Below are 23359 nucleotides of genomic sequence, written 5' to 3' on the forward strand. Positions count from 1 at the left end.
GAGGTTGTTTTACTTTTGACCCCATGAAATCCTTAAAAAAGACCTAAAACATAAAAAATGAAAAGGAGTCTAGGCGTATTAGACCATATCAAGTTTAAAGTCAATCCTCCGGGAAATGAAGCAATGAAAGTCGATTAAAAAGTGTTTGGAAGAAGAAGAAAGGAAGATGTAACAATAGAAAAAAAGTATGTCTCTCTGCAGATAAGTAATGACATAATGATAAATGCACACACAAGCCTTTAGACATGATTTTCTAAATAAGTATTAGAATTTTATATATTAACCTGAAAGTCATATGGCAAAACCTGTTATGTGAATTAACTTGGTAATCATCTCTATATATAAGCGCGAATGTCTCTCTATCTCTCTCTGTGGGCCTGTCCCTTATGCAAGACCACATCTTTAAAGCTACAAACTCTAAACTCGGAGTACAGATACAACTTCGTGCGGGAACTAACATGGACTATGTGGCCACGGTTTCAGAGGCCGCATGTTGAAGCCAAAGTGACCAATATAGTAATTTTGGCAAACCCGATGACCAAATGGTCTCAAATTGAAAAGGCCGGATTTTTTGGTAATGTGTGATGAAGAGGGCTGGCTATTACTTGCGATTCTTCTCTGTGTGAGGACTTCTCCTAATTATTCTATTCAAAATCAATTATGTGTTAAAAAGATTTAAAAACTTCGTGGAGCCTTCATTTGTGTCTTTGCTCATTCTCTCTTTGCTCTTTCTCCCTCTCTCTACTCTTTTCCTACCTCTCTCTTTCTTCTGTCTCCCAGTGGGAAAGCGGTAAGTCTTCGGATTTACAATGCTCAAATCAGGGGTTCCATTCCCCTAGGTGGACACAGCAGATAGCCTAATGTGTCTTTGCTATAAGAAAAAAAACGCACACACTGTTTCTTCTACACACACATGCCTACTCTTTAACTATCTTTAAAAAAGGCTAGTGCTTTCTCTCGAACATGCACACAAACTCCCTCAACTAAATAGATATGTTTCAGCTATATCTTTTGCTTTGCTTTCGTGTACTCGCAAGAATAAGCTATACGATGACTTTACATAAACTTTTGGTATCGGCAAATTTTCATTTACCTTGTGTTGCAACGAGAAGAAAATAAATCAATTCTTCATTAAATGAAACTATAATAAAGTCGGAATACGCTGATAACGACACTTGACCACACAGCAGAAATCAGGACACCAAAGTAGGGTAGTTTGTTTGGGTAATTAGAAATGTCATGTAACGCACATGCTTTGATTAAAATAGCTTTAGCCATTTTTCCTTTTTTCACACATTGTTATTCTTATTGATTTTAATCAAAGGATTTAGTTAGGTAAAGAAATAATTTAGATTTTTTTTTATTTGAAAAAATTACGATGAAAATGGTTCATTTAATAAAAACAACTCAGGATATTTAAAATTAAAACCATTTTCATCAGAGCTACGCTGGATACTCTGCTAGTTCATAATAAATGGAGTTGAGTTGTATACATCTTTCAATTTTAAACTTCGAGGCAGAACTAAACTGTGGTCTATTAGTATCACTATTAGAAAGGTGTTGTGTGCTGTTTCCAAGTGTTTTGTTATTGCATACTTAGAAACATTAATACATCTAGACATCTCTACATGTTAGTTTGTAAATTATGTCAATATCTGGTACTTTTCCGTTATACCCCGCAATTTTAATAATTTTTTAAGATATATAAATACATGACTATATAAGTATAATATATATATATATATAAATATGCATTTTATTCATATAGTACAGTAAAATTCCATGATAAATTTCTAAAAATATATGAATAAGCATTGTATTCATATAGTGAAAACTTACCATTTGCGGGGTTTAACGGAAGAGTATCCAATATTTACTTATTTTCTCAATCTCCAATTAGCTATTTAAGTTTTAAGAGAAAAGGACAGGCGCAGCTGCTTATGTGCCACTTACACGTAATAGGCTTAATTCACATCATATATTTTTGAGAGTAATATATGTATATTTTTTATTTATCCTATAAAAATAAAGGATAACAAATTGCGCTTTTTCGCTGTAAAATTCAATTCAATAGTTAGAAAAATCAAACTTTGCATCACTTTTATTACATATCATATTTGAATTGTACTGTTTTGGCTCAGTTATTCATCAAAATAGTGTGTATTTTGAGTTTTTTGACGAAACTAAAACTCAAAATATATATGTGTATATATATACTTGTCACAATATTCAAACCTCATTCTGTGTAGCAGAAACAAAATTTATCAAGATATTTATACATGATGTAATAAAAAGTACACAGCAAAGAATTTGAACAAATTAGATTCTTGCAAAAATTCTAACTATGCTATACTCGTATATATAACTTAACATTATGGACAACAGTGACCATTTTATCCTTCGAGTTTGTCCCTGTACCTACACCTCAGAGAAAATGTAAGAATTTAAAACCTACTTTTATTTTACAGGAAATCGTTAATTTCTGTCTTTAATTCTAGTCAGTTATTTTTTCATGTTACTGATGGCAAATTATTCCATAAGCTAATCACTCTTATCCTAACAGTCTGTATTTTAACAGATAACTTGCAATGCAGTCAAAGTAATGTTAATAAAAAATATACAGCATATAGTTCAGACAAAACATAATCTATCAAAAACACGTTCATAAAAATTACATGTAAAATAGTGTGTTGCCATGTGCAGTCTATCCGTTAATTAACAATTCACAATCACTTTAATGTAATCATAATAACAGAGACTATGTGCTATACCAAGTCACAGGGAAGAGCATAAAACATATGTAATGACAGAAATATTTCCTGAGTAAATAACCATGTGTCATTTAAACCATACAGTTATGAATGTCTAGGTACTCATTGACATGACTTGCATTTAACATTCCTATCTGTAGTTTAAGGATAGTGCAAGTATTAGACTATCATCATCACATCCAGCATACTAGTTTCAAAGTTTTATGTCTTAAAAAGACGTATTTCATCAAAGCCATGAGTGTAAGCTTACTGAAGTGATTAAACAAATAATAATTTATTAAACAATGCTCATTCTCTAGTATTTGACACATATTTATGCAATGGACACTAATCCATCAAAATGCTTAAAATTATAATGGATAATGCAGCATTTTAAACATTTCTTATAATGCATCAGATGAACAATACCTTTCTTAGCCTTGCAACCATGACTTTAAACTTGTATTACATACCAGTTGTTTCATATGTTTACTCTACTCCTTTTTAGATTGTATGTAAGATGTGGGAGTCTGTGTTGTGTAAGATGTTACATGCAGTGTTGGTAGTTTTATATGTCGTATTGCATTTTTGTTTTGTGAACATTTTTTTAAAATCAAATAGCCCTTATTAACTTGTGAATGTGATGATGATGTTGGAGTATGGAATGTTTTTGGGTGATAGGATTTGCCTCGTTTAAAATTATAGTGAGAAGGCTCACTATAAATTCTCTGATGAAATTGTAACCATAGTTTGGTTACGTTGTAAGCTGAAATACCTTTCTTGCAGGAATAATTCTGAAACAATTACAAAGGTCTATTTTGGTTTACTTGTGAATATAAAGTGATTGGTTGATTAGTTGAAATGATTTAAATGTTTATATTAAGATGCAATGTACATTTTTCTTAGGACACTGTACCATGTTCTAAGTTATTTTTTACTCCCCTTGGTTAAATTAGACTACAGAATTGTGTTTTTGAATGTATTGAATACTTTTATAGTCCATAACTATAAAGATGTTGAGTACATGATGAAAAATAATTTTATGATTGGTTGATGATTTTAAAAAGACAAAGTTTACAAACCTTAATGGAAATATTCTGTGGTATGAAACAAAATGTTTGGTTTAGTTTAGTCAGTTATGTTTCTAAATGATACTATTGTTTTTAAAATTTTAGTTGCTAAAATATATTTCCAAAGTACAACAGCCTAAATTAATAAATCAAGCTTTAATATTGGTTTCCTCAACTATTTACACAGGGTTCTCAAAAAGTTCTTGCTGTAGGCCGTCTTTTTTTTTTATTAACATGTTAGTATTGTTCTTTGGACAGAGGGATGTTTGACATTGTATGATAAGCACGTGTTATAACATCTGGAATTTTCTCTGAAATTTTAAAACATTTTGAGCTGTTAAATAAATAGGAAGTTAGGTCACAGTAGATTATTTCTACTTTTTGAGTCTGTTACAGTAGATCATTGATTATTAAGTCTATTATCAAGTTATGTTTAGTCTAAAATAGGGACATAATGTAATTAATTAGCTTATTTCTGTGTTATTTGTGTTTGTGATGATCAAAGTATCAAAACTATGAGAAAGTGCTATACGTATAAGAGAGAATTAGCAAGAAAGATAAATTGTTGTATTAGCATCTTCTGTAAAGTGGGCTTATCAGTGAACATTAGTTATGCTAACTAGTAGAGCTTATAGTACAAGAAATAAAAACTTTTATTATCACTAAGTAGAATGGACCTTGCATTGTTAGAATATAAGAACCAGCCCATCAGTAGATACCATACAACAATATTATTGCTTTACAATGGATAGTATTAATTTTATTTATCATTAAACATGTGTAAAGATTTTATAAGAACACTATATTGTATATTTTCACATCAATAATATATATACAACAAACAGTCTTTTACCCTCATTAATATAGGTCTAGGTGTAATTATCTTTTTTATATCTTTATTTGTTCTCAAATGTGATTATTTTTCAAAATCCATATTTGTTAGCTACCTTTATAACAAAGTGCTTAACCTTAAGTGAAACCTTGGAGAACATTACACTTTTTTTACGTTTACTCTTCACACACACAGAATTGAGTGAAAACAATACCTCACTAGAGAGTGGGTGTATTTATAACATTTTACATACAAGGGGCCTGTTATTCAAATATGAGCTTTCCTTTTTCATCCCTCAGAGATCATTCTCCCATTCTAAGATTTGGGTTATCCTTAAAATGTGTTTAGAAAATATCTTGCTGTTAATTTTTACATTTTCATCCAACCTTTTCTTATATATACCCTTTTTGATTTCATAATTTACTGTTTCAACAACTCTTTGATATTCTTATAATCATTTGAATCTCCCATCATACAGCCAATTTAAACTTCTTAAATTTGTAATACTTTTTTTTTATATTTTATTCCATATACCCTTTGTGAACTAACCTGGATTTTTATATAAGGAATATGTCTTGTCTTGAATATCAAAAATTTTATTTAAGATTTTTTCACATTTGATTAGTATCTCCAATTAATTTCATTATTCAATTCACAACTGGTATTTTTTGTCAAATCCCTTCAAAATTTGTTTTCTTGAAATTTGTAACCAATTTTCATTATTCCTGATGTCCATATGCATTAAAGCATCAAATCTAATAGAGCAATGATCACTTGCACCCAGATACTCCCAAATCAGCACCCACTCAACTACTCCTGTAATTAGAAGTTAACAAATTTAAAATAGCATTATATCTAGTAGGTGAAGAAAACCATCCTGAATGGTTTATAACCATGGCTGAGTCTAACATTTTTCAATATTTTTGTCAAAATTAAAATCACCTATAAACATGGTCTTATTAACAAGTGAATTCTTTATCTCCAGTAGAGCTTCTCATTAATGCCAGTAGTTTCATTTGATGAGCTGTAATAAATTCAACTAAATACCTTCATTTCTTATATCCACTATCAGAAACCCAAACAGATTCTACCTCCTTGCTGTTCTTTGATATCCTCAATTCACATTTTACATATAAAGTGACTCCTCTCCTCTTTTTAGTATTCTATCTCTTTTAAAGAAACTATAATACTATAACCCAATATTTCAAAGAAATTCCTATCATCAAAATTGTCTACATTTAACTAGGTTTCACCTATTCCACTTACATAAAATCCTCTTTTCCGATCCGGTGCTCTAAAGTCATTTATTTTATTTCTAATACTTCTAGCGTTACAAAATAAAAGCTTAGCCTACCATTAAAACTACTTTTGTACTTTGTTCCTAGTCTATGCTTTTCTCTACATCTTCTTTTTTTATTATTATTCTGGCACTCGTCTAGTCCTAGTTTAAAGTTGCCCTTACAAACAAACCAGCCCATTCCCTATTTAAATGGTAACCATCTGTTTTAAAAAGGATCCATTTTCTTATCAGACTGATCCCAAAAGTCTAACCAGCCAATCTACTTGTCCTTATATATTAACCTAACCTTAGCATTCAGTTTCAGTTAAGTACTTATAATTTCATACCCACAATTAAGTTTTGGCTCTTTTATTTAAATATCTTTTATCAACCTCCTCTACTTCTCGATCAATTCCTCTGACCTACCCTTTCATAAATATTTAGCTCCTGTATGCTCAAGAAGGCTGCACCACTGCTGACACTCTTCAATATATTACTTATTCTGTCAGCTATATCCTTCACCCATGCCCCAAGATAGCATAATCTAATTTTGTTCCATAGTTGCTCTAAATGACAATCCTATATTTGTGCCATATCAAAGAATTACCTATAACTATAACCTCATATTTTTCATTCTCAAACTTATCTGTCCCTTTTTATTTTCTTTCCCTCCCATAGTTCCTCATCTGTACATGCTAAAGGCTGTAATTTTTAACATTACTTAATACAATTAAATCCACTACTTCTAGCTAGCCCTATTTGTGCTATTTCTATAAGTGTGATTGTATATGTATGGACTAAATAGAAAAGGAGCTAAGTGTTAAAATATATATATGTTTAGAGCTAAACAGTAACTCATTATTCCTTATTAATAGAAACATTGGTTGTAACTTTTAGAAACCTGGATGCTGGTTTGTTCTTTAGAAAATTTACTTTTTTATTGATCATTCAATTCTAAAATGATATATCAACATTTTCATGGGATTTTTATCGGCATTTTTATTTAATATTTATGCTAAGTGTGAGTATTCTTGATGGGTTAAATGTTATTTACAGAAGTTATATTCTATTCTTGATAAATACATGTAATTTATCTAATCTTGTTTTTTGCTTTCTTTAATCTGATGTTTCAGGCTGATATCAGTGCTAGCTTTTTGCGAGCAGCCAGGGCAGGAAATCTAGAAAAGGTTTTAGAGTTTTTGAAGGGAAGTATTGACATCAATACCAGTAATGCTGTAAGTTGGCATCTTTTCATTAAGTTCAGTAAATTAGTAGTTTTTATTGTTATAGTTTTTACTGTAAATAAAGATATTGATGTGACTAAGATACACAAAACATGGTTAAACAGTCTTTTTTTCCTACAATTGAAAAATTGAAAGCACTAAGTAGATAATTGTTAGTCATACACATAGATATATATATGCTCACATACTTAAAAATATGATGTTGTGTTTTGGATATATTGAAATGTTTATGAGTTAGCAAATAATGCTTACATTTTCCTTACCTGAAAATTTATTTCCAATGGATAATTACCTCTCTGTTCACAGTAGCTATTTCTTGCACACCTGCTGTTGAGGTTTTGTGCATACCACTAGCCTTGAACTATAGGGCAATAACCAGACTGTATTGTGTGGAATGTGTTCTGTTGTACTAGTTAATGACCATACCTACAGGGATGGGGTCTAAGGTGTCTTCCTCCCTACCAAGCAGAATACTACTTTGCCTAATTTGGCTAATCAAAATCACTTGGAAATTAACATACAATATAATAAGAGGTGACCTGCACTACAATGACATGGAAACTCCTGCCCTACCTTCCATCATATTGTGCTGCCCACTCGGACTCTTTCCAGAGGGATCACACAACCAATGAGGAACTCTCCAAGTTAACCACCCCCAGTGGCTAGGAACTGGGAAAGGCAAGGGTCTCTTGTGCTCCACTTGAAGACCAAGGGATTCACAGTGATTAGAATCTGAGGGGGGACCAGAACTGATCAGAAGTAACCACTGCAAAGGATTTTTACAGAAGAAATTGTAATAGGTTACCACAAAACCTATTTTGAAAAGCTGGGATGTGGGAGGCAAGAAAGTGGGTAGGCACTCCCCCAGTGTTGCCTTTTTCCATGGTAGTCCATGAAAGGCATGGGAATGGACATATATGGATATATATACCACCATATTTGTTCTATGGAAACCCTCATCTCAATAGTGTGCATCTAGGAACCAATGCAAGCGGGCTTAGCGCTTTCTGTTACCTCTAACTCAATAGAGATTTAAGGAAGTAATATACCCTGTGAGGCAACATCTATTACTGGTTGTTTCTGAGATGGAGATGAGACAATTATTAAAAGTGGGTAAAGAGATATATGAGTTACTTACCACATTAAAATTGGCAAGTAGACTGAAGAATGGCAACTGAAGGGAGAAGTCTAGATATAGATGAAATGCCAGATGAAGAAAGTATGTTGAGTATTGTTCACATCCCTGTCTGTAAGATTTTGTCCGGTGTTTGCCAATGGAGCAAAACCAGAGAGTGAGTCAAGGGATGATTCTGATGAGAAGTGATGTGATTGAGTCTGTGAGTATCATCCTCAAGGGAAGAACAAGTGAACTGGATGAAGTTCTGAATCCAACCAGTAAGTGTAGTGGACTAAAGATCTCTGGATGAGGAAGGATCATACAGCAAGTATAGGTAAATAGAGGCATTTAGGAAAGGGAGCCATGTTTGTCAAGTAACACCTGAACTAGGCACAAAAATAACCTGGGTAAAAACTATCATTGTGGTCAGAAAACTATGAAAAAGAAATTGGAGGAAAGGACGTGTCTCCCTCTCAAGTCATTCATATAGGGAAGGGAACAGCAGTCAGGGAAAAGAAAAGTAAGATTTGAGGAACAAGAGTACAGGAGGCATTTTAGGCATAAATATCAGAATAGTGCAACCTCAAGCCAGAAGATTAAGGAAAGGTTACAGGATGAAAAAGTGGCCAAGGGTTCAAATTGGATCTGGGTGAGAGTGTATAAAACTACAGGAAGGTCACAACCAAGCAAATGAACTGAATGAAGAGAAAAAAGAAAGAAGGAAGAACTGTAACAAAGAAGAAAAACAGAACCATGACAAAAAGGCAAAAGATGTAGATTGACAACCTCTGGTCAAACAGCATGACAAAGAAGTCCAAATGGTGGACAACAGAATATAGCTGAGGAGCAGAGAGTGTCAGATGGACCTGTGGTGATAAAAATGGCAGTTGCATTGGGGAACAGAGAGAGTGGAAGGAAAGATCTAGTGGAACAAAAGAAGAGCAACACAATATGAGAAACTGTGTTTTGAGTAAGGAATGAACAACTCCACACATAAAGGCTAAGGTACAACACTCCTGGATGAAAGGCTAATATAAAAGGTTGGAGCATGAAGAACCTTGATGATGGAAGAAGAGGTGCCTAAAATGGCAATTGGTAGAGAAGAGGGAACCAAGACAGAGCTGTTCAGTAAGGAGCTACTAACAGGACTCAACAAGGATTGTTGTGGAACATTGCCAAGACATGTGGGGGAATGCAGATAGCAGGGAACACATACAAAAAAGAAGATACCAATACAGGCTATCTGTGTCCACAGCTAGAACAGGTGGTTGTAGAATTGAAGACTAAAGTAGCTAAGGTAACCACACACTCCATGACTTATAGATGAAATGGCGTGAAGAGAAAAGTTTTTTGAGATGGATCAAATATAGAGTCAGAGTCGAGAACAATCAAGAAAATAAGCCCAGCCATTTCAAATGAACAACCTGTAAGAGGAAAAGGAATATGGCCCTAAAAGTGGTCTACCAAGTAGAAGCAAAAATAGCCAAACATCCAGAAAGGAATGAAAACAAAGCTGAGCCTGAGGATGTGGCAAGCAAAGCCTTCATTACCTGGATGAAGACATTAGACATAAAAGCCATGCCAAAGGGTACAGAGTGAAACTGGTAAAGCATATCATGGTGGACAAACTGAAGGAAATGCCATGATGATGGGGCTGTTGGAAGAAAGGCATTTGAGACGTGAACCATCTTCATGCAAAGGCCAGGGAAAAAAAAAAACTATGAAGAGAAAGAAACCCCATCATCAGAAACTGAGGAGTCATCAGAAGTGACTCAGAGTAAAAGTATGATGAGGGGATGTCAGTCCCCAGTGTTCATTAGGATTATGAAGAGACAGGAACAGTAACCCAAAGAGGTGCAAGTCACTCTATGGCATTCAAAACTAAGAACACCAAGATGGTGGAAGTGTTGAGGATTGGAAGGTGGAGGAAAATCAATGAGGAAAGAGAAGTGAAGAGAGAGACAGTAGATAAGAACTTGAGTAACCCAATGGTCAACCACTAAGGGAACCCACAGTTTAACAAAGAAGTAAAGAAGTGCCCCCATAGGACCCGAGCTAAATGTGTACAAAGATAAGTAGTCATTGGTGTGATAGACAAAAGCTAACTCTCCAGGAGGGGGGAACAGCGAGAGAAGGTAGAGGGGTGGGGAGTCAAAATGTGAAAGGATGAGGATACATGAGCCAAGAAACATGAGGGAATGCACAGGAATGGGCAAGAGGGGAAACTAAAGAAGTGAGAGAAGACTGATGACAATGATCTTCTGCCTGTGGCAAATGAGTGTAGTTAGATAAAAGTCACATAGGGAGGATTAAGGAAGGTAAGTGATAGAGAAAGTGGTGACATGTTTGAACAGATCTTAACTACACAGGAACCATGTAATGAAAGAGAGAGCCAAAGACAAGGCCTTGGACCAACTACGGAAAATTTCTGACCAGAGATACCCCCAAAAAACTATCTGAATCACACTGGAGAATCTCAGATAGGAGATAAGGGGAAAATGGATAGCTAAGGATAAAGCAAAGAGAAGATATTCTGAAATACTAGAGACAAAGGGTCAACACCTCAGCAGGCAGAAAGGATTCGAGGGATTGATGATCCAAGAAAGCAGAAGGGGAGTGACCATAACCATGTTAAAGGAATCATGGCAATGAAGAGGATGAGGTGTGGAAGAGTGGGAATTATGCTGAGGCAAAAAGAATAAAACTAGAGCATGGAAGCATGGAATAAAGATTGTGAAGAAACACAGAACATAGGAGAAAGGGAAAGAGAGATAGAGAGAGATCGTTTTTTCCTCAACAGAGACCAGTGAGGCCAGATCAAAACCAGCCAGCATAAATAACTGGACAAAAATGTTAACATCATAATTTGGCTCAGTAATGGAGGATGCACAGGAAGTAGAACTGGGAAGGAAGGCAAAATCCATGAAATGATAAAAACTGGTGGTAACATCTTCCACAAACAAAGAACCTCCACCAGTCATAAACAATTGTAGAAGTTCTAAGGAGTTTTAAGACATTAAGTTGTATGTATCTCGAGTTATTAGAGGAAATTAACTAGTCTTATTCCAGATGAAATTTGAGCTTCATGAACAGAGCTAGAACCTTGTGAGGACAAAGCCATAGAAACATGAGAGTTCATAGTGTACAACTGCTATGATGCTTTATTTTATTAATATATGCAACAACACTTTTGTACAGGTTTGTGGAAGTAGGAGAACTATAGAAGAAAGACTCATGGTTTGGCAAAGTAATTAGATTATGGGCCTAGAAAGTTGAGTTTAGAAACATACAGAAACCACTTAATGCATGAAAATGTTTGAAGTACAGGCAGGTGTATATAGAATAATTTCCATGAGCAGGATGGAAAACAAAATTAAAGGTAACCCTAACACAGCTTGTACTTTACCACTGTTCAGAGATGAACAGAAGTGATAAATGAAACTATAAGTCTCACAAAATTCAAAAATGAAGAACAGGCATGCACTGAAAGAGAAAATAGTCAGAGAAACAGTAACTATAATTTTAAAGATTACTACATCAAATCAGTTACAAAAGTTGCACAGAATCTCAGATTGAAGAGCAGAATTAAATGCATCTGTTAACAGCAGTGCAGGGTTTAAGAATGACATTCATCTTGAGTGCAAGTGCTCATGGGGATCTAGTGTGCAGGGAGGATATGTTGCCATCCTATTGGTAGAGGGCTATTGCCACATGATGATTACATTTTTGTTTTGTAGATTGATCATATATTTAGTTTTGATACTATTTGTTTAACATTTAACATATTGTAACTGTTTATTGTAGGGGTAAATAATTACCTTAAATATATTGTCTTCACTATCTTATTAAACAACTAAAAGATGCCAGGGAGGTAAATAACTGTGTAATATTCTAACATCATTCTGTATCTTAAAGTTTATGGAGGATGCAGTATAAGGTTATTATTGGATATATATTTCAATTAAACTTCAAACTATCAAGTGAATCTATAAAAGTAATATGCTTAGTATTAAATATTCATGGTTTTTCCTATAGTGATGTTACCATCCTAAGTAGTTTAATAACCACAGAATTGGTCTTCTTTAATCATAGAATACAGTTATTATTTCAGTTTTTCACTGTTGCATCTACACATAATTTGCTTATTTCTCTTTCTCAGAATGGGTTAAATGCATTGCACCTTGCCTCTAAGGAAGGTCATGTGAACATTGTTAGTGAGCTGCTAAAGCGAGGAGCCAATGTCAATGCTGCTACAAAAGTATGTTAACTTATTGAAATAAATGTAGTGATAAATCTTGTGAAAAATGTGTTTACATGAAGGCCATTTTTTTTAAGTATTTCTTTTCTTAAATATTTTTCTTACAAAGTTAAAATGGAATAACCTCAAAAAGACATAAAAAATGTATAGGGAAAAAATAACACTCCTATAATTAATTTACATAAAGAAAGAGGACAGTTTTAAGTGGTCTTGCCACTAAAATTAAACTATTTATTATATGAGAATATAATGTGTTTCAGAAACATGTTATTAAAAATACAGTGACAGTCTAAATGTTGTATCGTTTATCTGTTTACTATACCTAGAATAGACAGAGATCTTTTTGCATCTTTTTTTCAGTTGATACAACTGCATTTTTTATTAAACCAAGTATTTAGCAAACTTCATTCCATACTATTTCCAAACAAGAGAAAATTGTCAATAATTACCAATAACTTCTAATCAAAGTAAGCTAACTGTATAGACTAGAAGTAAAATGCAATGTAACTTTTTAATTCAATGAAGCTAATCCTGCATAAAATACTGACTAGAAGTATATAATGTCATAAATTAAAACACAAAGAAAACTAAAACTTATACTCATTAGAATGCATTTATTCATTCTGTTCGATACAATATTTTATTTTTTTATAATCCATCTGTAGAAGAGAAGTAATCATATCTTATTAATTTATTCATTAGAACAACCGATATAACCCTATTTGAACAATTTAATATTACTCTTGAAATAAAATATTTGGTGTCCATGAAAAATATTTTGAAAATTTCTAAACTGTATCAGTAATTTTAAATGAAGTCAACAGATATAAATTGATTGTAAGTAAAAACATTTTTTGTAATTTTTCCTGGAGGGAAACAATTTTAATATTATATTATTTTTGAATGAATAGATTTTATATTTCTTCCTTGTTTAATGATAAAAGATGTATATATGTGTTTTCTTGTGTTTTAAGTACATGTAATGTTGACAGTAAATTTGTTTTTAGTAATTTGCATAATATATTTGTTGCATTTAAAAAATTGAATGTTATAGTGGAAGTATTTAATGGGAAAATTTTTCTAATTTTTTAATTACTAACACTATTTAATAGTCTTTATTCTACATGTATATTTAGTTGATGCCTATGTGATACATAATCGATAATAAAACTCAAAGGTTTTATTGTGTGATAAACTAATTTGATAGTTTTTACATGCTTACACATTCCATATCTTAATCTCATACTTTCTGGCTTCTAAGAAGTTTTTTCTTTTCTGTTGAGAAAATCATTTACCACTTTTGGATAACAATACCTTTGCCAGATGTAATTTGCAGACGTGGCAGCCAAACATATCTGATATGCCAATGACAAACTAAAATAGCTGTGTGTACATATGAGTCACTTTAAATGTGTTATCAAATAAAAACTTTTGCAGTTCTAAGTTTTTAGATTTTTCTCTTGCAGGAAGAATGTTGTGCTAGTTAAGAAATGGTCTGAATGTATTAATTCCCATGATCTTCCTCGGTGTATCACATTTTTACAACATATTTAAACATTATTAGGAATCTTTTTAAGACGAGATATCTGTAGAGGGTCCAATAAAATGCATGTTTGTGTCACCTGACTTCTTGCCACTGAGGCGTATCCTCTGGGATTTTATAGATCCCTGTACAATGTATCATAATCAGGAATGTAGCTTAAAGAAGAATATTAAATATACCTGGAGACCTTAGAAGGGGTTTTAGCTATTTTTATATTTATCATATTAATGCAAGCTATACCCAAGAAGAGTGGAAGTTTCAATACATGCTTGTATAAGGTAGTTGAATTGTTGGAAAATATGTGATTCACTGTTTCTGGATTACCTTTCATATTACAAGTAAAAGTTACTTATAATAATCTTTGTTTTTCAATTATTACCAACAATTTGTGGTTGTGTATCCTATAGAAAGGGAATACAGCTCTACACATAGCCTCCCTAGCAGGCCAGGAAGCAGTAGTAAAACTTCTGGTGCAGAGTGGGGCTAATGTGAATGTTCAGTCTCAGAATGGCTTCACTCCCCTTTACATGGCTGCCCAAGAAAACCATCACAGTGTTGTTTGCTTCTTACTCACCAGTGGTGCAAATCAGAGCCTTGCAACAGAGGTGTGTGAAACAATTTTTTTTTTCTTGTAAAAGTCTTTTGTGGATGATTTCTTAATTATGATGACATACATTTAGGTTACTCATTGCAATAGAATATTGATGATAAAAAATATAAAAAATTGGTTAGAATACTTGAACCAGTTAAAGAACAGTGTCAATAGTTCCATTCTAAAGATATATGTATAGCAAAGAGAAATAGCTAAAGTCCATCTATTTTCTACACCCATAATTCTCTATAAAGCCTTCAAAAATGTGGTAATTCAAGAATAAACCTAGTTCACAGTCACTTTATCCCTGCAAGAACAAGAGGTTCATGAATCTAACTTGCAAAAGGACAGGTGAAAAAAAAAGAGACAAGCCATGGTGATGAGGTCAAAACCAAAATAAAAATCTTATTTTAGAAAATTAATTCTGTTGTTACTGACCATTGGTAGTTGTAGGACTGTTACAAATATAGCCAGTTAAATGTAAATAAATGAAGAGAGTTAAACTGCATTTAAATGGAGAAAACAGAATAAAGCAGCACTGGATGTTTTATGACCAGATGGACTGCACTTGACATAATGCAATGTATACCAAAGGGCTTCCCCCAGATGTTTTTCTGTGGTGTCCAACAGTATTGAAAGAGCTGAGAGATTATCATAATACTTTCTTCAAAAGTCGCTATCAGTATTGAAACAATATCAGTTAAATGATTATGTTTTGAGTTGTAGAATAATTTGTTTTATATATACAGAAACAAATATATTGAACTGGATTGGTTATTTGAAATAACAAAGTTATTGAAATATTTGAGGTTAATTAACTATGTGGCATATACCTTGTTAGCTTGCTCAATTTTTTTATTATAAAGGATTTGGATAGGGACTAGTTATAGTAAATTTTAGTTTTTGGAAATGGTGAATTTTTATGTGGTTTTAATTATTCCTAATATTTCCATAACAAGATCAAAATCATTTTTATTCTTTAGGATGGTTTTACTCCACTTGCAGTATCTCTTCAGCAAGGTCATGACAAAGTTGTGACAGTACTACTTGAGAATGATGCCAAGGGAAGAGTTCGTCTTCCAGCCCTCCACATTGCTGCTAAAAAAGATGACTGCAAAGCAGCTGCATTACTTCTTCAAAATGATCACAATCCAGATGTGACTTCAAAGGTATTGTATTTTTATTTGGTTAGATGTCATACAGTACCTGTTCAAACATATAACATGTTAAACAGTGTAGAACTGACTTAAGTTCTTTTAGGATTAGAGATATTTCAGCATTTTTATTAAACCATCCAATAAAAGTTTGCATCTCATTGTCTGTGAGTGTTTTTATCTTTGTATGTTGCCCTTATTAGGAAATGTTTCATCCAGAGAACTTCCTAATGTGCATCACACAAGTATTGTTATATAAGTTATACACTCGATAAATTATCCTGTTAAAACTAATTTTCTGATCTGAGTTGAGAATTGGTTTGTAATTTTGCTACTAGAACTTCTTTGCAATACCTTTGTTATATACATAAATTCAAACCAGTCATAAATTAGTATCAAAAACTGGATGCCAACAGATGGCCTAATTAAATCTACATTAAAAGTTTGAAAGGATTGAGCTAGCATGATCAACAGATAAAGAGAAGATGTAAAAGTGAAACATTTACTTATTTGGTGTCATAGTCATTACAGAATATAAATTTGTGTAAAACGAAAAATTCCAAATTTTTCATCTTTTTGTGTATAACTGTAATAGAATAATATATTCATTCATATTTGATAGTGTACAAATATAAATTCAATAAAACTTTAATGTTGTTTCAAGTTGCATGACAGTTCATATACATTTTCAGTTGCACTGCTGCTGTTATTTGAAGAGAGAAAATTTGCTAGTAAAAGCTCATAATATTTGAATGATGTCTATATAACATACAGAAGAAATTGTATTGAATACCTAATTATTTTCATACACTGATTGAAATTTTTACTTTTTTGTTCAGAAATATTTGTATTGACTGTTTGCTGTTATGTGACATTTATATCAACATTTTAACAGTATTTTACATTTCAAAAAACAATCCTTCATATGTTACACCAGGTATTAAAAGTTCTAAAATTTGAATTTACTTAAAATTTTCAGAGTGGTTTCACACCACTTCATATTGCTGCTCATTACGGTAATGACAATATTGGACGTCTTCTACTTGAGAAAGGTGCCAAGGTTAATTATGTTGCCAAGGTATTATGAATCATATATATGTATTTGGATATACATACTTTATTTATTAATAGATGGAATCTCACAAACCTTCTTATACTGAAATCATAGACTAATTTTCTGTGAAATATCTAATATGTAGCACACTAATGCATGTTGAATTATAAGCTTGAAAGATTTTTTATTAGAACAAATATATTTAGCTTGAAAATATATGTCAGTGGAAATAAATACAAAAACCATTATTTTTCTATATAAACTATATATGTGTGAGTGTTTTTGTGCATATAAATGTGTTTATTGCTTCATATTAAAATATAATTGAAGTTACCTGCTTGGAACTTGAGTCAGATAACATAATAGAAGTATCATTGGATTCAGAGCACTAATGTGAGTCAAGTTGCAAGGGATTCATTTCAAGTTTCGGAAGATTTCCTAAAAATCCTGAACTGTTATATATGAGAGTTATTAATGAATCTCTTTAAAATGATATTTGCTATATTAGTGAGAGCTTTATAACTGATAAATATATCATGAAAACAAATAGAAAGTAGCCTTAGCTCAGATTATTAATTAAAATATTAACAGAAACGTATAAAAAAATTCACACAATTTTTGTGGTATTTTTTATCCTTTAGAACAATAAGTGTAGTGTATATGTAATTTTAGGTTGGGTAAGGCTAGCCTCTTTGCATTAGCAAGTATAATGTTAACTTTCTAAGATGTCTTTATAAGAAATTGAATAACATAACACTGTTAAGATAAAGTTTCACCTCTGTAAAGTATGTGCAATAATTGTTGATGGTAAGGGTAGTAAAAATATAAAAATATTATGTTAAGAATATTAGCTTAGAAAATCCCTTTCTCCTTTTCTGTGTTTCAGCATCAAATAACTCCCCTCCATGTAGCATCAAAATGGGGTAAATCAAATATGGTGATATTACTTATAGAAAAAGGGGCCCAAATTGATGCCCTCACCAAGGTAGGATAATATTTTATCATAATAACATTTTCTCTTATTTGTTCAATTACAGAATTTCCTTTTAAATTATGAGCCTTATGAATTTTCATCAAATCACTTATAATTAGCTTGTTACACAATTACTTAATACAAATGTTTTATACTGCCTACATATATGAAATAAAAACAAACTATAATTATGGAGGAAAACAGCTTCCAAGAAGATACAGATTAGAACTTTTCGTTTTGTAATGTATAATTCTTTAAGCTTAAACTTAACTATTAGGGTAAGGTAAATAATGTGATGTTTACAGTACGGATGTGTGTGACACACATACCATACATTGTTTAACAGCAACACATTTAAATAGTAAAATTTGAAAACAAATTACAACAATTCATGTCTAATATAAATTTAAGAAGTTATAGATTAATTCAAATAAACATTTCACAGAATAAAGACTCATAAAGTTATGTGTAACAAATTATCAAATACAGTTCATGTTCATGCCCATAGTTGGTCCACTCTTAATCTTTCTTATCATTAGAGTTTCCATTAATGTCTCTTGTAATCAAGGTTCTTTTCCAAATGTAGGAGGTAACTGAGTTTCATTCCATTACATGGGCTTTCATATTATTCTCAGCATGGTTGATAACAGCTGATTTGAAAAAAAAAAGCAATAATAATAAAAATAATAAGCAGTAAATGTCAATATTAGACATAATAATAGTGTATTAAGATAATTTTTTGGTTCAGAATATTGATATTTTATACTTACATTGCAAAGCTAGGTTGAAATGGGTGGTTTTATAAAATTTAAGTAGAGTGAATATTTATGAAGTATTTATATGGCTACTCTATGCCCCCCAATGGCATAGCACTATGTCTACGGACTTACAATGCTGGAAACCAAGTTTTGAAACCCGTGGTAGGCAGAGCACAGATAGCCCATTGTGTAGCTTTGTGCATAATTTCAAACAAACAAACAAGCTAGTCAATGTTTGAGTTGTTAAATAAGAAACACTTTCTTATATTATGAATAAACTATAAGATAGCAAAAATATTTTCATAATACTTATTCTGCCTTTTGGTAATATATAATTAGTTATTAAAACTTAACAAAGTTTGCTTAGCAAGGTTTAAATTGCTAGAGGAATGCTGGATTTCTACCAGTCTTATATTTTGCACATACAGTTGTGGCCACTATAATTCAATAAAAGTAATTTAGTTCAATTACAAGTATTTATAAACATTTATCTAAAACACAGTGTAATATAAGTACAATATTATAAAAACAATTGTATTATATTAAGAACACTTGTTGAGTTCTCTCATCTTTGCGAGGAGATTAATTGAGTACTCAGCAGGAAAGCCATAGACAGTTTGAAATGTTAGTTTCTTTTAACATAGGACTCATAGTCACTTCTTTCTGTTGAAAATAGAAATATCAAAAGAGACATTTCTTTTTTTTTTGACTAAAGATGTTTTATAATTCCAGTTGCCCAGATGTTCAATTTGAATATTTTAGCTACAAAATAATTTTAAGGTTTTTTTTTTATGGTTTATCTTTCAAAGTATTAATGTTTTCATTCAATTTCCTAAATTGTAAAAATATTGGAAATTTTGTGTTTGTAGTTATCAGTTAAATCAGAATCCATTATTTCATAATATGAAAATATGAGGTACTGTGTTCTAACTTCTTGTTTGTATAAATGTTGGAGGTATCCCATACTCTACAAAATTTTAAAAATTCAGAAAACAGCTATAATGGAATAGAAAAAATATATAAAAGTTAAAAACAATGTTCACCACTGTTAACATGGCATCATCAAAATATGTATTCAATGTAGTCCAAAAGCTTGTTGCCTTGGAGAAGTATAATAATTATATTTCACTTTATCTGCCTCAGATTAATGTAAGAGTACAAAATATGAATGTGAACAGTATGCAGGTATGGCACACAAAGGACCCATAAGTTTTGATACTGTAAGTTCATTATCTACTCAGACAAGAATTAAGTGTGAAGCAACTAGTTTTTAGGTTGCCTTGCAGACAATTATTGTATTGATCAGAGATGGGAAATATTTTGAAACTCTAACTTTAAACATAATAAATAAAATCTGATCATTGATAGAAATTCTTTATAATTTTAATATTTTAGAAAAGTTTCATTGTATTTGTTGTTCTAATTTTTTGTTTGTTCTAATTCCTTGTTGAGACTTGATAGCTAAAAACATCTTTATTTTTTTTATTTCCAAAAATATGATTCTTTCTAACAGAATTGTCGTAAAAATTATTTATCATTTAGTTTATCTCAATGGTTGTTTTATTTGACTTGATTAGTTTTAATTCCTGCATGGTGGTAAGTTTCAGGGAATTTGATGCCAAAACTTCATGGTTTGATCTCTGTGTTGGACACAGCACAGATAGCTCATTGTGTGGCTTGTCACTAAAATAGTCAATATATGTTACTTTTATAGTTCAGAAAAATTAGTCATTACACATACTTAATGATTTTTCTATACTATAGATATATTGTGGAGCAATTTGCAAAATTTTAATTCTTTTCATTTTGTAGGATGGTCTAACACCGTTACATTGTGCTGCTCGCAGTGGCCATGATCATGTTGTAGATTTATTGCTTGAAAGAGGTGCTCCAGTTACAGCAAAAACAAAGGTTAAGTAAAATTTGTGTGAACAAAATATTTATTTAAAGTTTAAAATTTATGTACAATACATAATGAAATTTCTTATATTAAAATGTTATGTAGCTGATAAAAGTTTTCTGTTATAACACTGTCAGATAAGAGATTCGTTGTAATTAATAAAATATTTGGGCACATCTCCATATTTGAAGTTTGTGTATTGCTTTATAATAAATAGTTGAAAGCTTTTAATAGATGAAACATTAATATTAGACAAATATTTATTTGTTTTTTTGTCTAATGTTAGATTTAGTATTGTTAAAAAATAGAAAAGTGAACACTTTAAGGAATACAAAATATTTTCTTTATCACAATAAAAACATTTTAATTTTTGCCAATTCTAGTACTTCTGCAGTTTGGGGACAGGACTGAGAGGGAACATAAAATGGTTTTGCATTTATATAGAAAAATGTTGGAATACTAAAATACTTGAAAATTCAAAGGACCAGTTTAGAATACTTTTTTTCTTGAAAAAGAGTTATACATATTTGCTCAGTTGAATGCTTAGGGTAACTTTTATTTACTTATTGTTCCAGAATGGGCTTGCTCCTCTTCACATGGCATCTCAAGCTGATAATGTAGATTGTGCTAGAACTTTGTTGTATCATAAGGCTCCAGTTGATGATGTCACAATCGTAAGTAGAAAGTCTTACAAGAGCTATTTACATATATTAATATTGCAACGATCATCAGCTCTGTTTATGTTTGACGCAGAAGTACAGGAAATTTGATTTAAATAGTTTTTAATGAGTTATTGTAAAAATGATATGGAGCTCTTTCCTCAAAGTACTTAATTTCAAACCATTAAAGGTATAATGCTGTAGGCTTCAAATTACTATATTGTGTGATGTAAGCTTATTCAGAATTATTGTGTTGTTGCTTAAATATTTTACTGCTGTAGTTCAGAGAAGAAAAGAGAAGGCTAGTGAGTTTTTTAGAGATTAATGGATGATTGGACTAATGATATCACAAAAAAACCCATATAGTATTCAATACATCTCATATAAATTTTTTCTGTTTTGTTTTTTGTTGCTGATCATACCATCAGTACAAATCTAAAATGTGTATATTGTTTGATAATTCAAAATGTTACAGGAAAATTATAAAAAGAGTACATTGACACTGCAAACAAAAACATAATGAAGTAGAGAATTTTAAAATCAAGGCAATCCAAAAGTAAGTTGCCATGGAGCAGTATAGAAATATTTTAAAGTTTTATTTGTTTCAGGTATTTGAATAGTTCATAAACATGACACACAGATCAATAAAAGGTAAACAATTTTTGGTGCTATATTAACTCTCTCACTATGGACTTGGTCAGTTCATCCAAAAAATTGACCTTTATAGTCCCCATACTATAACCTCTAATACATTTTGTGTATCTTCACAAAATTTTGGAAGGTTTCAGTAATCATTAACAGTCTTTTGTAGGCAAAAAAAAATAAAAATTAGGATTTTTAATGGAATGTTTCACTAAAAAATATCTCCTTGAATATATGGAGCAAAAGTGTTGACTCCTTCAAGTGCAAAGTGATTTTCATGTTAAGATTAAGTATACTTTTCTTCCTCTGAAAAATCTTAAATTTCAATTGCTTAAGCTCTAAAACCTCCTAAATAATTTTCTTCAATAAAACAATATTTTTCATTTGATATATTCTTTACCCTAACTCTATAATAGGATGGTCAATTTGACCAATCTCATAACCGTTGAAAAAAAAAGTGAAATAAATCTAAATTACCATGTTTTACTTTCTAAAATGACTTCAAATTGTAACATGAAACTACATTTATTTATTCTAAATAGCTTTAAATGCATAACACATGTTTGCAAATAAGTTTATTGTTTTATTGCTCTTTGAACTATGTTTAACTAATATTCTCACCACACAAGTTGAATATCAGTTGATGAATGTGTAGCTCATGAATTACCTAGTGCACAGGCTACTCACGAGTGTACCTTGTGAAAATGTTTTTATTATTATTCTTTACTTTACCTGATCTAATATCTAACTCAAGAAGTTTCTAGGTTTGTGGAGTTTTGGAATCCTTGTCACTTCTCAGTTCCTAGCTGCTGGGGTAGTGAACCATGAAGGCTTCCTTATGAGTGTAGAACATACATCATAACATTAAATATCAGTCCACTACAATGAGAAGAGGACAAAGCTGGGAACCCTCCTTCCTTCTACCTCCTGAAGGTTTAATTCAAGGTGTGCTGATGTTGATGGGAGCTGGAGCAGACAATACTGTATCCTCCTCATAATACTAGGTTCAAGTAGATAATGCCCTGTTCCTATGGTTGAAATGAGTATATGCCCCATTCTCAGTAATTCCAGTTGCACGATGTTTCATTTCTCTGCTCCTATGGTTGAGCTTGGGGGATTTCATCAGCTTCGTAGTACTGGTTGTGGAACATATGATGCCCTGTGCCTATGGTTGAGCAGGCATTCCACATCTTCCTTATAAAGCCAGATGCACAGTGTTTCTTCCCTGCTCTTACGTTTGAGTTAGATTCGTTATTTTCCTGCTCGTAATACCAGGTACAGCATCATTCTCTGTTCTTATGGTTGAGTTGAAGCTTAGTAACAGCCCCGTAAGTCCAAGTTTGGTTTGTTGTACTTTCTGTCACCTATGGTTGGTTTGGAATTTTGTCTGGCATATGCCTTTTGCTTACTTTCTCATCCTAATTCCAGTCGCTTGCAGTATAGCATTATGTTTACTTACTGGAGGGGTTGGTGTATTTATTACTAATGTTCTGCTTGCCCTGGCCATCATGCACTGTACGAGGCCTGTGAGAAA

General features: G+C 31.8%; 1 protein-coding gene across 10 annotated transcripts in view; it reads left to right on the plus strand.

Moving 5' to 3' along the window:
- The window catches only part of LOC106456833 (ankyrin-2-like), a 171222-nt gene that overhangs the window by 2156 nt on the left and 145707 nt on the right, over positions 1-23359 (plus strand). For all 10 annotated transcript variants that reach the window (XM_022383585.1, XM_022393917.1, XM_022382520.1 and 7 more), the window contains exons 2-9: positions 7065-7166; positions 12452-12550; positions 14501-14698; positions 15669-15854; positions 16819-16917; positions 17780-17878; positions 20437-20535; positions 21100-21198. In XM_022383585.1, coding sequence (XP_022239293.1) covers positions 7065-7166; positions 12452-12550; positions 14501-14698; positions 15669-15854; positions 16819-16917; positions 17780-17878; positions 20437-20535; positions 21100-21198 — 981 coding nt within the window. The remainder of the gene's footprint in view (positions 1-7064; positions 7167-12451; positions 12551-14500; positions 14699-15668; positions 15855-16818; positions 16918-17779; positions 17879-20436; positions 20536-21099; positions 21199-23359) is intronic.

This window comes from Limulus polyphemus, unplaced genomic scaffold (genome assembly GCF_000517525.1).
Source record: "Limulus polyphemus unplaced genomic scaffold, Limulus_polyphemus-2.1.2 Scaffold0, whole genome shotgun sequence".
NCBI lineage: Eukaryota > Metazoa > Arthropoda > Merostomata > Xiphosura > Limulidae > Limulus > Limulus polyphemus.